Source organism: Ogataea angusta (genome assembly GCF_019207475.1).
Source record: "Ogataea angusta isolate 61-244 chromosome Unknown 61-244_NODE_5_length_850226_cov_91.758892, whole genome shotgun sequence".
Taxonomy (NCBI): domain Eukaryota; kingdom Fungi; phylum Ascomycota; class Pichiomycetes; order Pichiales; family Pichiaceae; genus Ogataea; species Ogataea angusta.
Genome location: NW_025065219.1, coordinates 353,414 through 370,867, shown reverse-complemented (window position 1 = coordinate 370,867; position 17,454 = coordinate 353,414). Strand labels below are relative to the sequence as shown.

General features: G+C 48.1%; 7 protein-coding genes across 7 annotated transcripts; 3 read left to right on the top strand and 4 right to left on the bottom strand.

Annotated features, from left to right (window-relative positions):
* Positions 1-74: 74 nt before the first annotated feature.
* KL928_002746 (uncharacterized protein) lies at positions 75-2,096 on the top strand (the record flags this gene model as incomplete). The annotated part of the gene is made up of 1 exon (XM_043203256.1): positions 75-2,096. One exon carries the CDS (start codon positions 75-77, stop codon positions 2,094-2,096), a length of 2,022 nt encoding a protein of 673 aa, XP_043059900.1.
* Positions 2,097-2,171: 75 nt separating this feature from the next.
* KL928_002745 (uncharacterized protein) lies at positions 2,172-4,703 on the top strand (the record flags this gene model as incomplete). Its single annotated transcript, XM_043203255.1, has 1 exon — positions 2,172-4,703. The coding sequence occupies one exon, from the start codon at positions 2,172-2,174 to the stop codon at positions 4,701-4,703; it is 2,532 nt and encodes an 843-aa protein (XP_043059899.1).
* Positions 4,704-4,754: 51 nt separating this feature from the next.
* Positions 4,755-8,336, bottom strand: KL928_002744 (uncharacterized protein; the record flags this gene model as incomplete). Its single annotated transcript, XM_043203254.1, has 1 exon — positions 4,755-8,336. One exon carries the CDS (start codon positions 8,334-8,336, stop codon positions 4,755-4,757), a length of 3,582 nt encoding a protein of 1,193 aa, XP_043059898.1.
* A 148-nt stretch (positions 8,337-8,484) lies between these two features.
* KL928_002743 (uncharacterized protein) lies at positions 8,485-10,347 on the bottom strand (the record flags this gene model as incomplete). The annotated part of the gene is made up of 1 exon (XM_043203253.1): positions 8,485-10,347. One exon carries the CDS (start codon positions 10,345-10,347, stop codon positions 8,485-8,487), a length of 1,863 nt encoding a protein of 620 aa, XP_043059897.1.
* A 590-nt stretch (positions 10,348-10,937) lies between these two features.
* On the bottom strand, positions 10,938-12,701 carry KL928_002742 (uncharacterized protein; the record flags this gene model as incomplete). Its single annotated transcript, XM_043203252.1, has 1 exon — positions 10,938-12,701. The coding sequence occupies one exon, from the start codon at positions 12,699-12,701 to the stop codon at positions 10,938-10,940; it is 1,764 nt and encodes a 587-aa protein (XP_043059896.1).
* An 845-nt stretch (positions 12,702-13,546) lies between these two features.
* On the top strand, positions 13,547-15,466 carry KL928_002741 (uncharacterized protein; the record flags this gene model as incomplete). The annotated part of the gene is made up of 1 exon (XM_043203251.1): positions 13,547-15,466. The coding sequence occupies one exon, from the start codon at positions 13,547-13,549 to the stop codon at positions 15,464-15,466; it is 1,920 nt and encodes a 639-aa protein (XP_043059895.1).
* A 41-nt stretch (positions 15,467-15,507) lies between these two features.
* Positions 15,508-17,451, bottom strand: KL928_002740 (uncharacterized protein; the record flags this gene model as incomplete). Its single annotated transcript, XM_043203250.1, has 1 exon — positions 15,508-17,451. The coding sequence occupies one exon, from the start codon at positions 17,449-17,451 to the stop codon at positions 15,508-15,510; it is 1,944 nt and encodes a 647-aa protein (XP_043059894.1).
* Positions 17,452-17,454: the final 3 nt, after the last annotated feature.

Below are 17,454 nucleotides of genomic sequence, written 5' to 3'. Positions count from 1 at the left end.
TGCATAAAGACGATTTGGATCGTCGCGTCGAAAATTTGGTACGAAAACAATTCCTTCTAAAGCATTTTCGAGGCATGTCTAAAAGTCTGGAGAATGTGGCCCTGGGGCTCCGATCCAAGTTCAACGAGAACGTATACAATGTCATTGGACTGGACATGAAGGGCGCTCCTTCGTTGATTTGCAAGCAGCTGATTGTGCAGAACTACTGTCCCAAAATTAGTGTTATCTCTACAACGAGCTCGGACGCTCTAGCCTCCAGTTTGGGATTCGGCAACTTTTTGGAACTTCTGAGGTGTTTTGAGCAAGGCCTCCTGGATCAGGATCCCGGAATAACTGCTTCTAATGGCTCCAACTTGAGGCTGACAGTGCGATTTGTCAGTCCCATCATGGACCAGTTACGAGAACAAGAAGAGTTTTTGCAAACGAGAAGGTCCAGTTTAGGAGGCAGCGCAAGCTTGGGTGGCTCAGATTCCTTCAGCCAAACGTTTTCCGTGTCAGAACTGTACAACCTGAACGCGTTGGACCCTTTCATAAACGACCATATAAAAGACGTCGACAGCATAATTACCGCGAGCGATGACCCTGTGCATATAAAACTCGCTCGAAATTCCATCTATTTGAAGCTGCTCACAAAGAGCATCTCGTCCACAACGATTTCGTCTTTCGAGTTCTTCAACCATCCAATAGTGCAACTGTTTGTCGTCACGTCTGCGGACTCGTTGGAAACAGTCAAGGAAGCGCTGTCTGGCTGGAAAAGGACCGCATACCCGAGCTGGTTGGACATTGAGTCGATATTAGAGCTGGTTCTCATCGTTGTCGACCCAGAAAAGGAATTGCAAGATGGACTACGTCTGCAGGAAGAGCTCAAACTAGGTGTTGGGGTGAAAAGTCTCATTGTACCGCTAAACAACTCCGGAGACAACGTGGACGTTGGGAAGCCTATTTTTGCTCAGTTAGGAGAGGATATGGCCAGAACGGAGTCCTCTGAGCGCGGACTCCCACGTCAAGTCTACGAAACGTTCAGTGATCAAATTCAGGATATCATTCATAAACAGCTCATACCTCACATGGAAAGAAAGGTCAGGTTGTGGACAGAGGAATACGTGGCTCCTCGCAAAAGCTTTACAGGGAGATTCTTCAATGCTGGAAAGAAATGGGGCGGAAACGGCGCCAAGAAATCGTTTTTCTCTTTTGGTAGCAGCGAAAAACTCGAAACCACCCCGGAGCCCAGCGGCTCGAGCTACAACAAGAAAGACGGTTACTACAGCATCAAGTCGCCGGAAATGGCCATACGACGTTTGGCAGACTGGAATTTCATGCTTCGCGACTATCGAAGCTCGTACACGACGTACGAGCTGCTTAAGAAAGATTTTCTGAATGACAAGGCGTACAATTATCTCGCTTCGCTCCAAGAGTTCATGATCATCTCTTTAATTATGGGCGCAAGCAATAAGGTCAATCCGTTAGATAAGCCACCTATCAGCATGGTGATGAACGGAATCACAGCAAAAATCATATCTGAGGTGATCAATCCGCTGGTGGACTCCTCGTTCTACTCGTACCTGTCGCGGTGCAATTTGAAGACGTACAGTGTCCGCTTACTCCTGATAATTGCCGAGCTTTTTTTCATCCTCGGACAGTCGACAGCATACTTTGGGCACTCCCAGGCCTCTGCATCTGCATTGTACTACAATGAGGCAATCAATCTGTTTACCAAGTTGATCGACTCGCACCTTTTAGAAAGCACGACCAACGCCGTATTAATGGAACGGGTTGCATACATTTATTCCACCTTTGGCCAGCCGGAGAAGTCTCCAAAGACCACTGTTAAAGAGTCCTACTACGAGCAGGATAATCCGCGGAAGCTCCAGGTCCCCAAGCTGCTCTCCTTTGGCCAGACCAGACATCGCAAGTCGATCCTGTGGCTGCTTCTGGCTGCCAAAGAGCTGGACCCGGTCTCCAAGCCAGCACAAACAAGGCTTCTCGTGGAATGCATCGAGGACGAAATAGCCCAGGTCCCAGGTCATGACGTCGCTGCGTGGATGCACAGGGAAGACGGGCTTTTGTACAGTTTGAAAAAAAGCTTGGGTATATAGCACAGCCCACGTTCGAGCATTGTCGCTAAAAATATGTAGAGCCCAAGTGTGGTGAAAAATTACTGCTGAATTATCATGTCGACTATATTTGGAGCACGTGTCAAGAACGTTCTTTCTGCTGATACGCTTGTGCTGGTTCCTCTGAAAGGACCCAGTACAGAGCGCATTTTGACTCTGGGCTACGTGCAGGCTCCACGGCTCAATGCTGGCGAGAAGTATGCTTTTGAGGCCAGAGAGCTTTTGAGAACGCTTTTGGTCGGCAAGGAGATCAAATTCTGGATCCTCTACAAGAGCCAGTCCGAGAAAGAGTTTGGAGACGTGTCGACGCCACTTTTCCCCTCCTTGATTTCGTATCTTTTGGAGAAAGGTGCCGTGAAGCTCAGATCTGGAATTTTCGACGACGATGCTCTGCTTGATTTGCAGAAGATCGAGGCCAAGGCCCGCGACAAGGGTGTTGGCATGTGGGCGAAAAACCTGGGTGCCATTGAAACGGCCAATGAGCTGACAATAAATCAGAAAGAAAAGTCAAAGACCGCACCGCTCGACGCCATAGTGGAGAGAGTGATCAGTGGAGATCGATTGATGGTGAGGGTGCTGGTTTCCAAAAATAAGCACGCTGTGTTTCCCGTCCTAATTGCTGGAATCAAGGCCCCGAGAACAGCCTCTGCAGAGCAAGAGGCCGAGCCTTTTGGCGAAGAAGCCAAGAGCTACGTGGAGGCCCGGCTGTTGGCCCGAAACGTCAAAATCAGCGTTGTCGGCGAGTCCTCCAGCGGGATCGCAGTTGCCCAGGTGATCCACCCGGCAGGTAAGATCAATGCCAAACTGCTGGAGGAAGGACTGGTCGAGGTGGCTGACTGGCAGTCCGTTCTGCTGGGGGCCAGCGAGATGGCAGAGTTGCGCAAGAGTGAGCGCATCGGCAGAACTCAGAAGAAGAATTTGTGGCATAGCGAGGACGGCTCGACAGAGACCACTGAAAAGAGCTTTAATGGAGCCATTGCAAAGGTGATTTCAGCAGACACGTTGGTGATCCGTCTGAAAAACGACACTGACACTATTGTCCAGCTCGCATCCCTAAGAGGACCACGGCAGTCTGATCCAGAAACGGCACCGTTTGTTGCCGCTGCAAGGGAATTCGTGCGTTCGAAGGCCATTGGCAAACAGGTCAGGGTTGTGGTTGAGTCGATCAGACCGAAGACAGAACAGCTTGACGAGCGTTCTTTGGTGAGTGTCTATTTCAACGACGGAACAAATCTTTCGGATCTCATTGTTTCCAATGGCTATGCTTCCGTCCTGAAGTTCAAGTCAGAAAGTAAGCCGGACTACTGGGACTCTCTAATTGAGAGCGAATTGCTGGCTACCAAGATGAAGAAGGGAATTCACGGCAAAGCTCCAGAGCCTGAAAGAATTGTGGACGCTTCAGAGTCTGCCGCCAGAGCAAAACCGTATCTTTTCTCCTTCCAGAACAGAACCAAGATCCCTGGTATCGTGGAACACATCACAGCCTCCAATAGGTTCAAGATCTCCATGCCTCGTGAGGGTCTAAAGTTGACGTTTGTGCTTGGAGGACTGGCAAACCCAAGAGGAGACGAAGGAATAGCGGAAAAGGCTTTGGCGTTCACGACCAAAAAGGCATACCAGAGAGACGTCCATTTGGACATCTACAACGTCGACAAGTTTGGCGGGTTCATTGGCAACCTCTACCTCCCTGGATCTAGTGTTCCGTTCCAAATATCCCTGTTGCAACAAGGATTTGCCGAGTGCCACGAGAGATCGCTCGCACAGACGAAATATGAGGCCCAATTCTTGCAAGCAGAAGAGGAAGCCAGAGAGAAAAAGCTGGGTATTTGGGCCACGTACCAGCCTGAGGAGGCGCCGGTGCAGCAGATGGCAAAGCTCAGCATTGACAGAAAATACCACGATGTGGTGATTACCGACGTTTCAGAGACCATAGCTCTCCAAGTTCTCAACGACGAGCAGAAAAAGCTGTCTCCATTCATGAAACAGATGCACGCGTTGTCGTCGAGCTTCAAGCCGCTGGCTAAGCCGCCAAAGGTCGGAGCCCTTGTCGCGGCCAAGTTCTCAGAAAACGGAAAGTTCTATCGTGCGCTGGTGGTTGCTGTTGATCGCCAATTGAACAAATACAAGGTCCGTCACGTGGACTACGGAAACAGCGAAAATGTTCCGCTCTCTGACTTGCGCGAGCTGCCTGCCAACTTCGGGACCTCTGTGTTGAAACCGCAGGCTCACATTGCTCAATTCTCGCTGGTCAAACTTCCGCCAGCTCAGCCTATCAACTATCTACAGGACGCGATTTATTTCCTAGAAGACCTTATTGTGGACAGACAGCTCGTTGCGTGCGAGACTTTCCACAACCCAGAGCCAGGTGTCGAGATGGACGTGGAGCTGTACGATCCAGAAACGATTTCCAAGGATCCGAAATGGACGATCAACAAAGAGCTGGTGTCCAACGGCCTTGGTATTGTCAAGAAGAATCTGAAAGATTTCGAAAAGCTGCTCTCTGCCGAACACCAGACACTGCTGGAGCTCGAGCAGGAGGCCAAACGTGCTCACAAGGGCTGCTGGGAACACGGCGACATTGAGGAGTAACGAGATGTAAAATAAAGTTTACGACGCTAGGGTCGTCATATATACAGGGATCTATTTCTTGGATTTTTTCTTTGGCTTCTTAGGCTCGCCCTCAATGAACTTCATGATCTCGTCGACCGACTTATCGGCAAGCTCTGGGTTTGGCGAGACCGACTTGTTCTTCTTTGAAGGCAGCGGCGAGGCCTTCTTGGCTTTCTTGGCCATCTGGGCCTCCATTGCCTTGAGCTGCTTTCCTTGTTTCTGCATCACAGAGATGTACTCTTTCAGCTGAGATGTCCATTTTGACGCCTCGACACTGCTCCGGTCGTTAGGGCCAAGGTTGACTTTGAATATGTTTGCTGCAATCTCAAGCTGCTCGCTAGCTGGAACAAACTGTTTCAAAGTGACCAAGGACTGGCCGAGCTGGAAACGCAGAAGACCAGACATCTGGCTTTGGTCTCCAACATACCTATCGCTTAGTTCAACAGCCTTTTGGAACACTTTGGCAGCCTGAACATGCAGTTGCACCTTTTGCAGGATAATGGCAATGGTCGACAACGCAGACACCACGTTGATATGGGATTCTCCGTGGTAAGTCAGCCAGTACTTCAGGACTCTCAAATGCAGCTTGATCGCGTTTAGATGCTCGCCGTTGGCCGACTCAACAAGAGCCAATCTTGTCAGTGCAAGAACCGAGTCGTAAGAGTCTATTCCCTTGGTTCTTTCCAGAATACGGAAACTCTTGCGAGCAAGTTCAGACGCCTGTTCGCCCATCTTGAGGTCCACACAGATTTGGCCCAGCTGTCCGTATCCCTTGGCTGTTTCTGGATGGATGGCTCCATAAACCTGCTCGTAGACTTCAATGGCCTGGTTCAGCAGCTGAATACCCTCAGGCTCGCCCTTGGTTACTTTCACACGGCCAGCTTCCCATATGTCATCCACAGAGCTGGAGTAGTAGATAGAGTCCTTGACGACCGGCACAACGGCCAGCACGTCGTCAGCTGTGAACGTTGGAGGTGTCTCGGTGAAATCGTAGGCTCTGTCCCTCCACTGGATGCCAAACTTGCGCGAAATCTCTTTGAACAGGTACAGAGAGTGCGCCTGCCAGTCTTTTGGAAGAGTGTAGCGGTACCTGATATAAACTTCCTTTGCAACGTGCTCGCGAATTTGAGATCTCGACAGCCTCAAGATGTCGGGAGACCCGTACATCTCGGCCAAAAGAGGATCAACTTCAAGGTCGCCGGCCACGCCAAGAATGCTATTGAAAACGTGCGCGATAACGTACGGAACCAAAGCAACAGGCACGGAAGTACAGGACCTTCTCAAGAAGTGCTTCACTCCTCTGGCAATCATCTCCTGCACAGTCACAAAGAAAAGGGCATCCAGAACGTTCAGAACCGGTGTGGCATCGAGCTTTGACTGCTCGTTGTTCTCCGACTCACCCTCGTTTTGAGTCTCCTTTGGCTCTTCCTGTTTGACCTTTTCCAGTCTCTCCTCCTCCGCCTTCTTGTGGAACGCCTTTCTTTCCTCAATATATTGAGCCAGTGCTCCCAGATATCTCAAGTTGATTCCTTGGCGATGCAGTATGGAACTCAGATGGCCTCCATCAATTGGAGTGTATGCCTCTGACGACTCCAGGTCTTTCACCAGCTCAGGAAGCAGGATCTCAGAGACAAACTTGGACACCTCTCTGACTCTCTCCTCGTCCTTCTTGAGTTCTGCAGCAAGCTCAGGAGTAGGCGCCTCCGTCAAGCAGAAAGCGTCCGGATTCAGAACAAACGCGGAAGTGTCCACGGCAATGGTAGCCTTTTCTTCTCCTTCCTTGGTCTCGTTGCCCAGTCTTTCGGTTTCTTGCTTCACAGCCAGGGAAACTTGTCTTCTCCACCATTCTTCCACAGCCTCGTGTCTGAGAACCGTCTCTCTGTGCGGATAAGAGTCTTCCTTGCCAGTGTAGTGTCTGTCAATGAACTCGATGTCAACTGGAGTCGTTCTGTACAGATCAATGATATAGTCCCGTCCGTCAGTTCCCTTCATGCCCTTGGTATCCATGGACGTCACAACTTCCTTGACTTGCGAGCCGTCAACGTTCCATGCTTTGTGTGGCTTGAGATGGAACACTTCGGCAATTTTCTTGAATTTCTCGCTGAGCTTCTCGTCAGCATTCAGCTGGGTGTGTGCTTCGGAACTGCCATAAATCACTTTCGAGACAGGCTCCTCCTCCGAAAGTGGTTCATCGAAAATGCCGGGAACAGGGGTCTGACAGATAACTCTACGGCCGCAGTAGTCAACGATTGTGGTGCACAGATGAGAGATCTCGCTGCTGTCCAGTCGGTTCAGACATCTAACACCGTCCAAGTCCTTCACGGCAGCCACTCTGGCTGCTTCGTCTCCTCCAGACCGCTCGAAATCTCCTGCTGCATCCACCCCAAGAGAATAAAAGATTCCGTTGCGCAGATACACGTGCTGAGATGGCTCGTCATTAGGGTTCATTGGAGTCACGTCACCATGAACCACGGAAATAGCACCTTTGATGGCCTGGACGGTAAAGTCAAAGCCAGTCTTGTTTAAGAGCCGCTCTCTAGCAATTATTTCCGGGAGACTCGAGCGTGGGAGCTCTTTGCTTCCTTGGTATTCCTCATTCCAGTCCTTAAACAGATCAGCAGCATCAGAGCCACCAACGATGTAGTTTTCCTCAATTCTTCCTAGATCTGGGTGTTGCAAAGAATAGTCCTTCACAAGCCATGGATTGTTCAGTAGGGAATTAGTAGGAAGCGAGTAAACGTCCTGTATTTGCTCGGATAGAATCTTGGCGTTGACATCGAGCTGCTCCACAAATTTAGGAGACAGGCCCTTCAACAAAGTAAGCAGAGAGTGCGCCCTTGACGGTCTCTGGTGCTTCCCGTTCGCAGAGGTGACTTTTCTCGGAGAACCGTCGAACTTGGCAGCAGAAGAGTTGTTCACGAAAAAACCGGTCACGTGAGCAGTGATCTGAAAACTCTCACCCTCGAGAGTCTGGCATTGCAGATAGAGCAGATCGCCTTTCAGGACACGATGTGGAGATGGCGGGGTCCACGCTGAGACATGCAACGAACGCAAAGCAGGCGTCAATTTTAGAGGCTTCTGGGCAGGAGTGGTGGAAGGCTGGATGGAGAGCACGGATTCAACAGTATTGAGAATACGGTTCTTAGCTGATTCCGAAAGCTCAGACTGCTCCTTCTCCTCAGTCTCGGCAGTTTCCGGCTTTGGAGAAACAGGATCAAGCTCCAAAGCTTTGTAGGTCGAAGCTCCTGCCGAAAGACCGCTGACATCGTTCAAGGTTCCATAAAATAGCGGGAGTTCTAACGAGGCGATCTCTCTGACCTTCTGAAGATGTTCTCTTGCTGATTTCTCTGTGTAGGGCATTTCTTTCAAAATCACCGTAGCCTTGGAATTCTCCGAGATATCCCCAATAGGAGTATCTTCAACAAGTTTTTCACCTTCAAGGGTGGTCAAGACAAAAGAAGTATGATGCTGAGTAGGGGTAATTAGCTTCAAAGTCTGACTGACATCCTGCACAGTGTCAGCTGGGTTGACCTGAAACACAATGTGCCCGATTGGGTCTGGCAACTTGACTGTCAGTTGCACAGCCTCTAGCTCCTGTCCTTCTTCTGACATTTCAAATATCTCTAATTTTTCGATTTTTCAGCTTTTTGTCGGTTCCCGACGTGGGGGACGGAGATGGATTATGTAAGCCCGAGGAATGTGCTACGAAGAGAAAAGTTCATTGTTGAATCTAATTACAATATACATGCTAGCGATCACTTTAATCGACCTTGATTTGGCTGTAGATGCTCAAAACAAACACCATAACACCAATGAATCCAACAGCACCACACAAAAGTCCAATTCCCAGTGAAATCACAAGAGAGTACCCAACGTAGAGAATCACAGAGGTGAAACCGCCAAGTTTGAACTTTGACAGTATCAGGGCGTGCAAGAACACATAAACGGAGATACCACCACCAACAAAGAACGATCTCCATTGCCATTTGTAGTTTTCGTTGCATAAGGTGTAATAGATAAGCAACAAAGTGACCAAGAGCGTTGTGATGAGCATCAGAATGAAGCAGAAGAAGAGGAACCCAAACATGTAGTAGATCCTGTTAAACCAGAGAGAGTTGTAAATGAAGTACATTTCGATGGCAATGGCTCCGAACGGGAAGATGCCTGCGATTAGGGCCATGTTGGATGTCTTCAAGTACCAGGCCTGTTTTGGAATCTGCCTTGGGATCTGGTTAACTTTGACAGGAACCTTGATAGCCGGGCGTCTGAATCCAAGAAGAGAGCCAAAGCATGAAAGTGGGACGCTGATAGCAAACCAGATCAGAACGATAACGAACATGGTGCCAATCGGCACTGCTCCCGACGAGTGTGCAAAAATTAGGAAGAAATTGAAGAAGATGAACAGTCCAAATAGAGCTCCAGGTACCAGCAGTGGAGACAGAATCATGTTGGTTTTCCAGTCTTCACCTTGGAAAAATTTGTAGACGTATGCAGACGTGAAGGATCCAACGGAGCCGAAAACCGCATACAAAACAAACATCAGAGTAGCCAAAGAGCCTCTATTGGATGGAGAAAGAAGTCCAAGAAGAGCGAATCCGCAGGTACTGACAGCCATCAAAAGGAACTGGACACCAGACCCGACGAGAACCGACAACAACATAGGGTTCTTTGGAGGCCTGAAAACGTCTCCGTAGACTAGCTTCCAGCCCATCTCGTCAATCATGTCGTCGTCAAGATTGATTTCGTTGTATTTTTGAATGTCATTTCTTAATGTTCTGATCAAAATATGAGACATGATGATAGAGAGGAAAATGACGATAAGAGAGAAATTGACCAAGGAGAACCATTGGATCTTAGGGTCGTACACGTGCAGATACTTGTCCCATCTTGTGGCCCAGACGGTTGGTGACTCAATGAAGTAGACGGAATAGGTGAATGTGACACCCGTTTCGGCCTCCTGGCTCAAAGTGACAGGGACAGGCGTTTCAGGATCACAAGTCACGTCGGCGGTTTGAGTGAGTGACTTAGGGTCAACAATGACGCCCACGACTCTGTATTCATCTTCTTTCCTTTTGTGGTACTCAATATAAATATCATAGTGGTTATACAGATGAGCAACATTTTCGTCGTCGACATATCCAATATGGAATCCCGAATTGTAGAAAGTGGTGCCTGTTTGCTCATCAAGCATTTGTCTGGCTGCCGGCAGCCCATCAATAAGCCAGTTGTGCTTGAAACCTGCGCGTATATTTCTGTTGACAAACACCGCGTCCGATTTTGAGTAGGTGTCTGAGCAGAGACTTTGGCATGTTTTGTTTTCGAGCATTTTCAGCTCGAACGGCGAGCTGAAGATCCTATCACCAAAAATGACAGATCCCAGCGACTCGCTCTGTTTTTCGGGCCCATCTGCGGGTTTGCAGAAGTGGAATCTTGGGAAATAGTAATCGTAGGAATAAAGATAAGTTTTTGCCGAACTATCCTCCTGGTTGATAGAGGGAGTGATGTGGTTCACCAAAAGCGGGACCTTGTCACCGGCCTTATAAGGAGTTGGTGCCACTCCTGGTAAGTAGAAGGCACTGGCGTACTCAAGGCAAAGAGCCAATACAAGGAACAGACCCTTCATGTTTAGACAAAATAATTTCAATTTTCGTTACGTGGTTTGTAGTGTAGTGTATTGATTCAACCGTCATAAAAAATGGCAGAAATACGGAACAGGAAACTGATCGCACGAGGCGCTCGACGATCAGAATAACGAGCCATCGGTGTGCGTGAGTTGTTTACTGTTGACTGTGTTGCTGCGCAATGTGTAATCGTGTGAATGTATAGCCGTAGGCAAATATTCTGCCGCAAGAAAATGCAGCCAAATTCGCTAATCTACTTTTCGGTCCCTGCGCGGTGTGTACGTCTTTTTCATACCCAATTTCTGGTCACTGTTACGGTTCTGTTTGTAGGAATCGTCATGTTCCTCTTATGTAGTCCCTCTATGTTTTTGGCTTTCTCTTGCATGGCATCCATAAGTTTTCGGGAGCAGGCAGAAATTTAGCCGAAATTATTAGCAGAATTCTGCTACCAAAAATCGCATGCTAAAGTAGCATGCAGAAAGAGAAGATTACTAGTAGGTATCTGGGATTTGTGTTCCAAAAAGCGGTCTCATAAAGTCAAATATCAGGTCCAGATAGAAAGAATCATGTTACTGATTCTACATAATTAGTCTCAAGCTGCGGTCTTTGGGTTCACATGCTCCTCCTCTTCGCTGTCCTCAGGATGGGCATCTTTCAAACTCTGAACGCTCTCGAGCTTAGGATCTTTTAAGAGGAATGCAAAGGCAAGCAGCGGAACACAGAAACAGAGTCCCACAGTGACCAGAATTTTCTGGACGTATCTGTAAGAAGCAACCAGAGCCATTCTGTCAGGGTCTCCCCAAGGATGCTCATAGATCCACGTCAAGGGAGATCCATAAGCAGCGGCTGCCTCGGTGGTATTGGAGATCCGCTTGTAAATCTCCTTCGGCAACAGCTGGGTCCAGATGGCTCCAGATATGGAGCCACCAAGAGCGGAGCCAACATAGTAGAGACAAAGGTACAAAGACAATAGCGATGCCATATGTTCGTGGTCTGTGACAGTCTGAATGGAGGCCTGCGTAACGTAGGTGAAAAAACCCGCACCAAAACCAAACAGGCACTGGGCACCGATCAAACCGTCCTTGGTGCCGTCTCCTCCTCTGTATCTGACCATCAATCCCATCGCGATGAACCACATAGCAATACCAAAGATGATGAAAGCTTTGAGTCTTCTGATGTATGCAATAGCAAATCCGAGAATGGTTCCCGTGATCACCGAGACGAAAGAGTAAAGACTGGTGATTCTCGTGGCAGACTTGATTGTCTGATTGAAACCAACAACAACAACAGTGTACAGGTAATCACCTTGCATGTACCACACCAAATCAATGAAAATGGCAATCATCAAGGCTCCCCACACAGATCTGTCCTTCATGTACTTCGCCTCGAGGAATGGGTGTCTTGCGTATTTGGCTTCCCAGAGGAAGAAGAGTGGCAAGAGGCAGAAACCAATGACCAGAGGAGCAATGACTTTGGCTTTCTGCCACTCTGACTGGTATCCTCCGGCTAGAGTGAATGGGGTGAGAATAAGACCCAGACTGAGCATCAGGGAAAGCAGACCAACCAAATCAATTTTCCAGAAGAACGTCTCGACGAAGAATCGGTTGAAACCCAATCTTTTGAAGTCAGAGACTCCCTCGAGCCTGTGAATGTCTCCGCTGCGGTAGGCAAGGTAGTGCATGTGCATGAAGCAGAGAATCAGCGGAATACAGGCCAGTGGAAAGATAAAGGCCCACATACCAATACCCCAGGACCAGGTTCTCGAGGACATCACTGCGTCAGTCACGTTACCAGAGATCCATGTGTTGATGACGAACGGCAGCGCTGCAACAAAGGAAGCGAGCACCCTCCAGTTCATGTTCGAGAAATCCGCGGAAATAATTTGCAACAGGACAATAACTCCAGAGTAGCCGAACTGGTACAAAATTGCTCCCGCAGCAAATCTGGTAACGTCGTACGCCTGAGACTCAATGATCGTACCAACAACGTACAGCACGATTCCAACGAAAAGCAGCTCGATTCTACCAAAAATGTCCGAGAGTCTGGCGTAGAATAGCTGGGCAACACAGGCTGCCACCGAACGCACGACAGTGACGGTAGAAAGCAACGAGTGTTGGGAGTAGGAAGATGTAGCATACGATTGGTAAGTGTACCTGATTTGTCCGTCCAAACCGTAAGCGTAGGCAACTAGAAAGATGGAGAAAAAAATCGCAACTTTACCGTACCACACATTGTACTGCTTGTTCAGAGCTTCCGTCCGTCTAACACCGTAGCTTTTCTGCTCATATTTGCTGTGAGCATTGGTGACAAGGTCACTCTCCGTGTCCTTTTCTCTGTTTGTAGGAGAAGAGTTCATTGCAAGAATTGGGTCTGAATAAACGTACAACCGTCGTATTATATTTATCTAGGTCGCGGCCTAGTCAGTGATAAAATTAAATTAGGAAAAATAAAATTTTGGTTGCATGAAACAATAGCCAACATTCCTTTTTCACCTCCAAATACGGCTTTACAATAGAGAAAATACAAGGCTGTCCGAAGTCGCCTACGCTAACCGTATTGTCTTCCATAAAGGTTTTAACATCGGCATTAACGGCGATGAAAGCGCTTAAAAAAAGCGTCAATGTCTAACCTGTGAAAATTATCTAGATCATCACAAGCCTAATTGCTACATTCGCTTCTAGTCATGAAAACAATAGTGCTGAGCTGACACTTTTTAAACCGCTCTCGCACAGACGGACGTTGACATTCTCGTACAACTTGAGGCTGACAATTGATCCTGCAAAATTGGGAAATTACGAGCCTCATCTTGGCCGCCAACTTGCGGATGTTGCAGCTGCAAAAAGAAAAAAAAATTCGGCCTTTAGTGACACCGGAGTTAATAGCGCTGCAGAAGCGTATTTAGCTCCACTGTGAGGCGCGAAAATTGAGGCTGATGCTCTACCTCGAAACCTGATGAAAGGGTCCACATTTCACAATGAGGACCATCGATGTTTGGCTATGACCGCTTTGCATGATCCATTTTTCGAAATCTGTAAGCTGTCTGTGATGCTTCCTTGTCACACCGGTTCCGCAATGGGAAATAGTTTCGGTTGTAGGACTTCAAAATAATAGAAAAAGTAAACCAGCTTGAAATTGCATTGTTGCATTGTGAATTCCGAAATATTGTAGTTCCCGAGAAAAATATTAAAACAGTTTGCCGGTATGGAAAATAGTGTCACTAAAAATGAGTTGAGCCATGCCCTCGAACAGCTCAACAAAAACTCCAGTGACCCGAATTTGGTAAAGGAGGCAGATGTTTTGCTCAAAAAAGTCTACTCGCAACTCTCACAAACAGGATCAGAAGGCCTAAATCTGATTCCTGCAATCTTGGGTTTTCTTCAATATGACAAACTCAACTCAATTGTGCTGGCCAGTCTGATCACATTGCAAACAAAAGGCGGTAGGGAGTACAATGAGAAACTGACTGACTCTCTGGAAGATCTGATTGAACTCTCGCCTCGACAGCAGGTATTCAAAGTTCTGACCCAACTGTTCACCATTGCACCCGCAATCTGCCACCAGCTGTTTATCGAGAACCAGACTCTGGTTTCCTACATAACGACAGAGACAACGGAACTCATAAACGATACGATTCCAAAGTCCAGGTTTGCAAGCCTTTTGGCTCTCTTTTCAGCAGCGTGCGTGGACGAACTGTGTCGAATCCCTATTGCTGTCCAGTACTCAGTGGTTCCCATCCGGGCTTTGGAGTCTAATGATCTCCACACGCGGGCCCTCGGAGCATTGGTGGTTTTGAAGATATGGAATAATTTGAAAAAAGAGACTTTCAAAGATCATCCTAATTTGTCCTTAAACAACTTGGAAAAAGTGCTCTCAGAAGCTCTTGAGAAAAATGACCCTTCCGCAGTTGAGGGACTCGCCTACTTGTCTCTGAATAGCAGATTTCTGAGAGACAATCACTTCTTGATAGAGAAACTGACAGAATTCCTGAATACTGAGCCGTATGGAGTTGTTTGCGTGCTCGCAAATCTGTCCCGGGTCGCCAAGAAAGACCAGCTTAGTCAGCTGAAAAACATGAACAAGGAGCCCGACAACGAGAAACAGCTTTGCGGTTTTTTCAAGTTCTTGGTGGATTCTGGCATTGTTGGGAAAGTCACAAGTCTGAAGTCTGTCTCTTCCAGAGTTCAGGAGAAAGCAATAGAGTTGCTTTACAACATATCAACAGACCGCAGCTGCCGTCCACCGCTTGTCCAGCAAGGCGGAGTTGGCACGGTAGTCACATACCTCATTAAATCGTCTCAGAACATCGACTACAAGAACGGAATATCAATTAGCAAACCGGTAGAGAACCAGGAATTGCGTCTCACTGCCATCAACACGCTCGCAAACATTCTTTCTAGTAGCAATCCCACTGCTGTTTTCACCCGTTCCGAGCTTGTTACACCCGTTCCATTTTTGCTTGAGCCAGTGATTCAATACGACATAGAAATTAATGGCACCCAAACCACAAGCCCCCTTTCACAGCTTGAAATAGAGAACGCTGATCTATTTACCTCGCTGGTTGCTCTTATCAACCTATCGTCCGTTGACGACATGGACGTGAAGCTTGTTCCGATGAAATTAGGATGGCCAGCCATTGGCAATCTCATGCTCTCTGCCAATCTCCAGATTAGACGCTGTATTTTGGAGCTGTTGGCAAACCTCATTGTGACTCCGCTATGCATGGAGAAGTTCTTCAACTGGACTTCAGAGAAGGACGAGAATTACAGGAATTTCAAGATTCTTGTTCAGCTTGTCGATCTTGACGATCGCGCGTCGCAGTTGGCGGTGCTAAATATCCTGGCAAACTCTAGCGACTTTGAGTTGGTCGCGGTCATACTGCAAAAGTCAGAGATGTTTTTGGACCGACTATTCGCCTCACTTCAAAACCAGTACGACTCAGATATTCTTCTACGTGGATTCTACATTCTCCAGAACCTAGCAGGCTTGCCGGATCATGAGCTGGTGGCTTCCTATGCTCAAAGGCACAATCTGAAAGGCATGTTAGGAGACATATTCCGAAACGTTGGTGACTTGGAGGTGAGACACATGGCAATTGATGTTTGCAAGAGGTTGCAACAGTAATTTTGTCATACGCATAATTATTTCTCGTAGAATTTAAATTCTCATTTTATATTCTTATATTTCTGTGTCTCGCTGATCTTGCCGAAGATGTATTGGTCTAGTTCGGGATCCTCAGTCACGTCGATTTGTGGCACTTGAGACTCGCCCAGCAGCTCCACGCCTGTTCTTCTTAGATACTCTAATCGGTCTGCTATAAGAGAGCTATTGCATATTTGCGTCATGTCTCTGCCTGCAAACCCAGCAAACTCCACTTTCCGCTCGCACAGCGTTTCGAGCACCAGCTCCCATATCCAGAGCTCGATGTCGTATCCGATCTGAGGGAAATTCTTGCCGAAATTGCGGAGCTCCTTGTCGTTTGGGTCTGTGAATAAATTTCTTTCAACATAGTCAAAAGGATTCATCTTTGGATTATGGATATGGTAGAAGAGAGGTTTTCCGGGAATCTCCTCAAAGGCAAAGTTTCCGAAAGCATGCATGTAGCTGTAGACATATGAGTCCTGCAAATTGTCCATGTTCTGTATGTTATTTTTCACAGCTTTCTTGAGAACTTCGTAGTCGACCACGGGATCGAACTGAACAATGGTCGAGTCCACGAAAAATTTGACATGCTTGATAAACGTGCCGTAAAGCTTGTCAGGCTTGCGATACACCTGATAGTTGGTTTTTCTGAGAACGTGGGCTGCCAGAACCAACGTCTCTTTGTCGCCTTCTCCAGCTCCGCCCTGAGACAGCAGCGGATGGTAGCCAGCGGGGCCGTCAAAATTGTAGTACAGCGATAGTAAAAGCGTGTTGAAGTGCTCCTTCTTGTTGATGAGGATCTGGCCGCTCTCCGTGGTCCAGTCAGGTAGCGTACCCAGTCTGTCGTGGAAGTTGATCTGGTCCTCGACCTCAATCAGCTCTTCCCTCGTAACGTACTTTTCTGTTGGCGTGTAGAAATCGTTGAGTCGCCGCACAGGAAGATTGCCAACTTTGATGTTCAGGATCTTGTACAGGAGCGGAGAGCTGGTCCGTCTCCAGAAGTCGGGCCAGGTCACCATGCGAAACTTCTTGTAGAGAGTCGACTCAAATAAATGGTCTGGGTTCGACACGGCAAAGTTGTCGGAGTCCAGATACATCATGTTCTCAAACGAGCTGGCCAGCATAGCAAACGATTTGAGCTGGTACCCTTTTAGCTCTCCCAGTGATTTGAGAGTGTCGTTTCCTAGGACCTGCGTGAGTCTCACGCAGGTTGCGTTCAGTTCGTTCGGGAAGATCTCGTCGCACAGTTTCGGCTCGTACTGGTCGTCCTGGGGAATGACAATCTCGACCGGCAGTTTCGATCCGGTTTTCCTCAGAGACTTGATGGACAGATACGCATACCACGTGTACATGCCTCCGCCAACCATGGTGTACCCTGATCCGCGGTAGAAATCCACAGGGCGTTTGGGCAGGCTCGAGAGGACGTTGCGGTGCTTGCGGGTGAGATCCTCCACGAACTGGGGGTCAAACTCCATGAACTCAAGAAGCCGGTTTTCTGAGAGAACGTTGTAGGGAGTCTCTTCGAACTGCGTTTCCCAAATAACCGGCTTGCCATCCAGCGTGATGGTGCGCTCTGGATGCGGAAAGAGCATCTTGTTCAGCTTGAGAATCTTGGCGAACTTCTCAAACACCTTGTTCATTGGAGCACGGACGTTTATGGCTTTGTAGACATGGCGGTCCTTGCTTTTCCGCAGCAAAATCTCGCGGTCCTCGGCAAACTTGGCGTTCTCGTCCTGAATCATCTTTCTGATGTCATAAGCGGTGAGTGGGCCTTTCATGCCGTTCTTAAAGTACTGTTCCTTAATGCGCTGGGACGTCCAGTAATTTGTCAAAGCAGAGCGGGAAAAGTTCAGCACGTCCACCTCGGAGCCCGTGGTGCGCGTCTCGTACAGAAACAGCGTGCTGTAGAACAGCACCGCACACGCCAGGGCCAGAAATGTCCATTTTTGAAGTCTGGGACGCAGCATTAC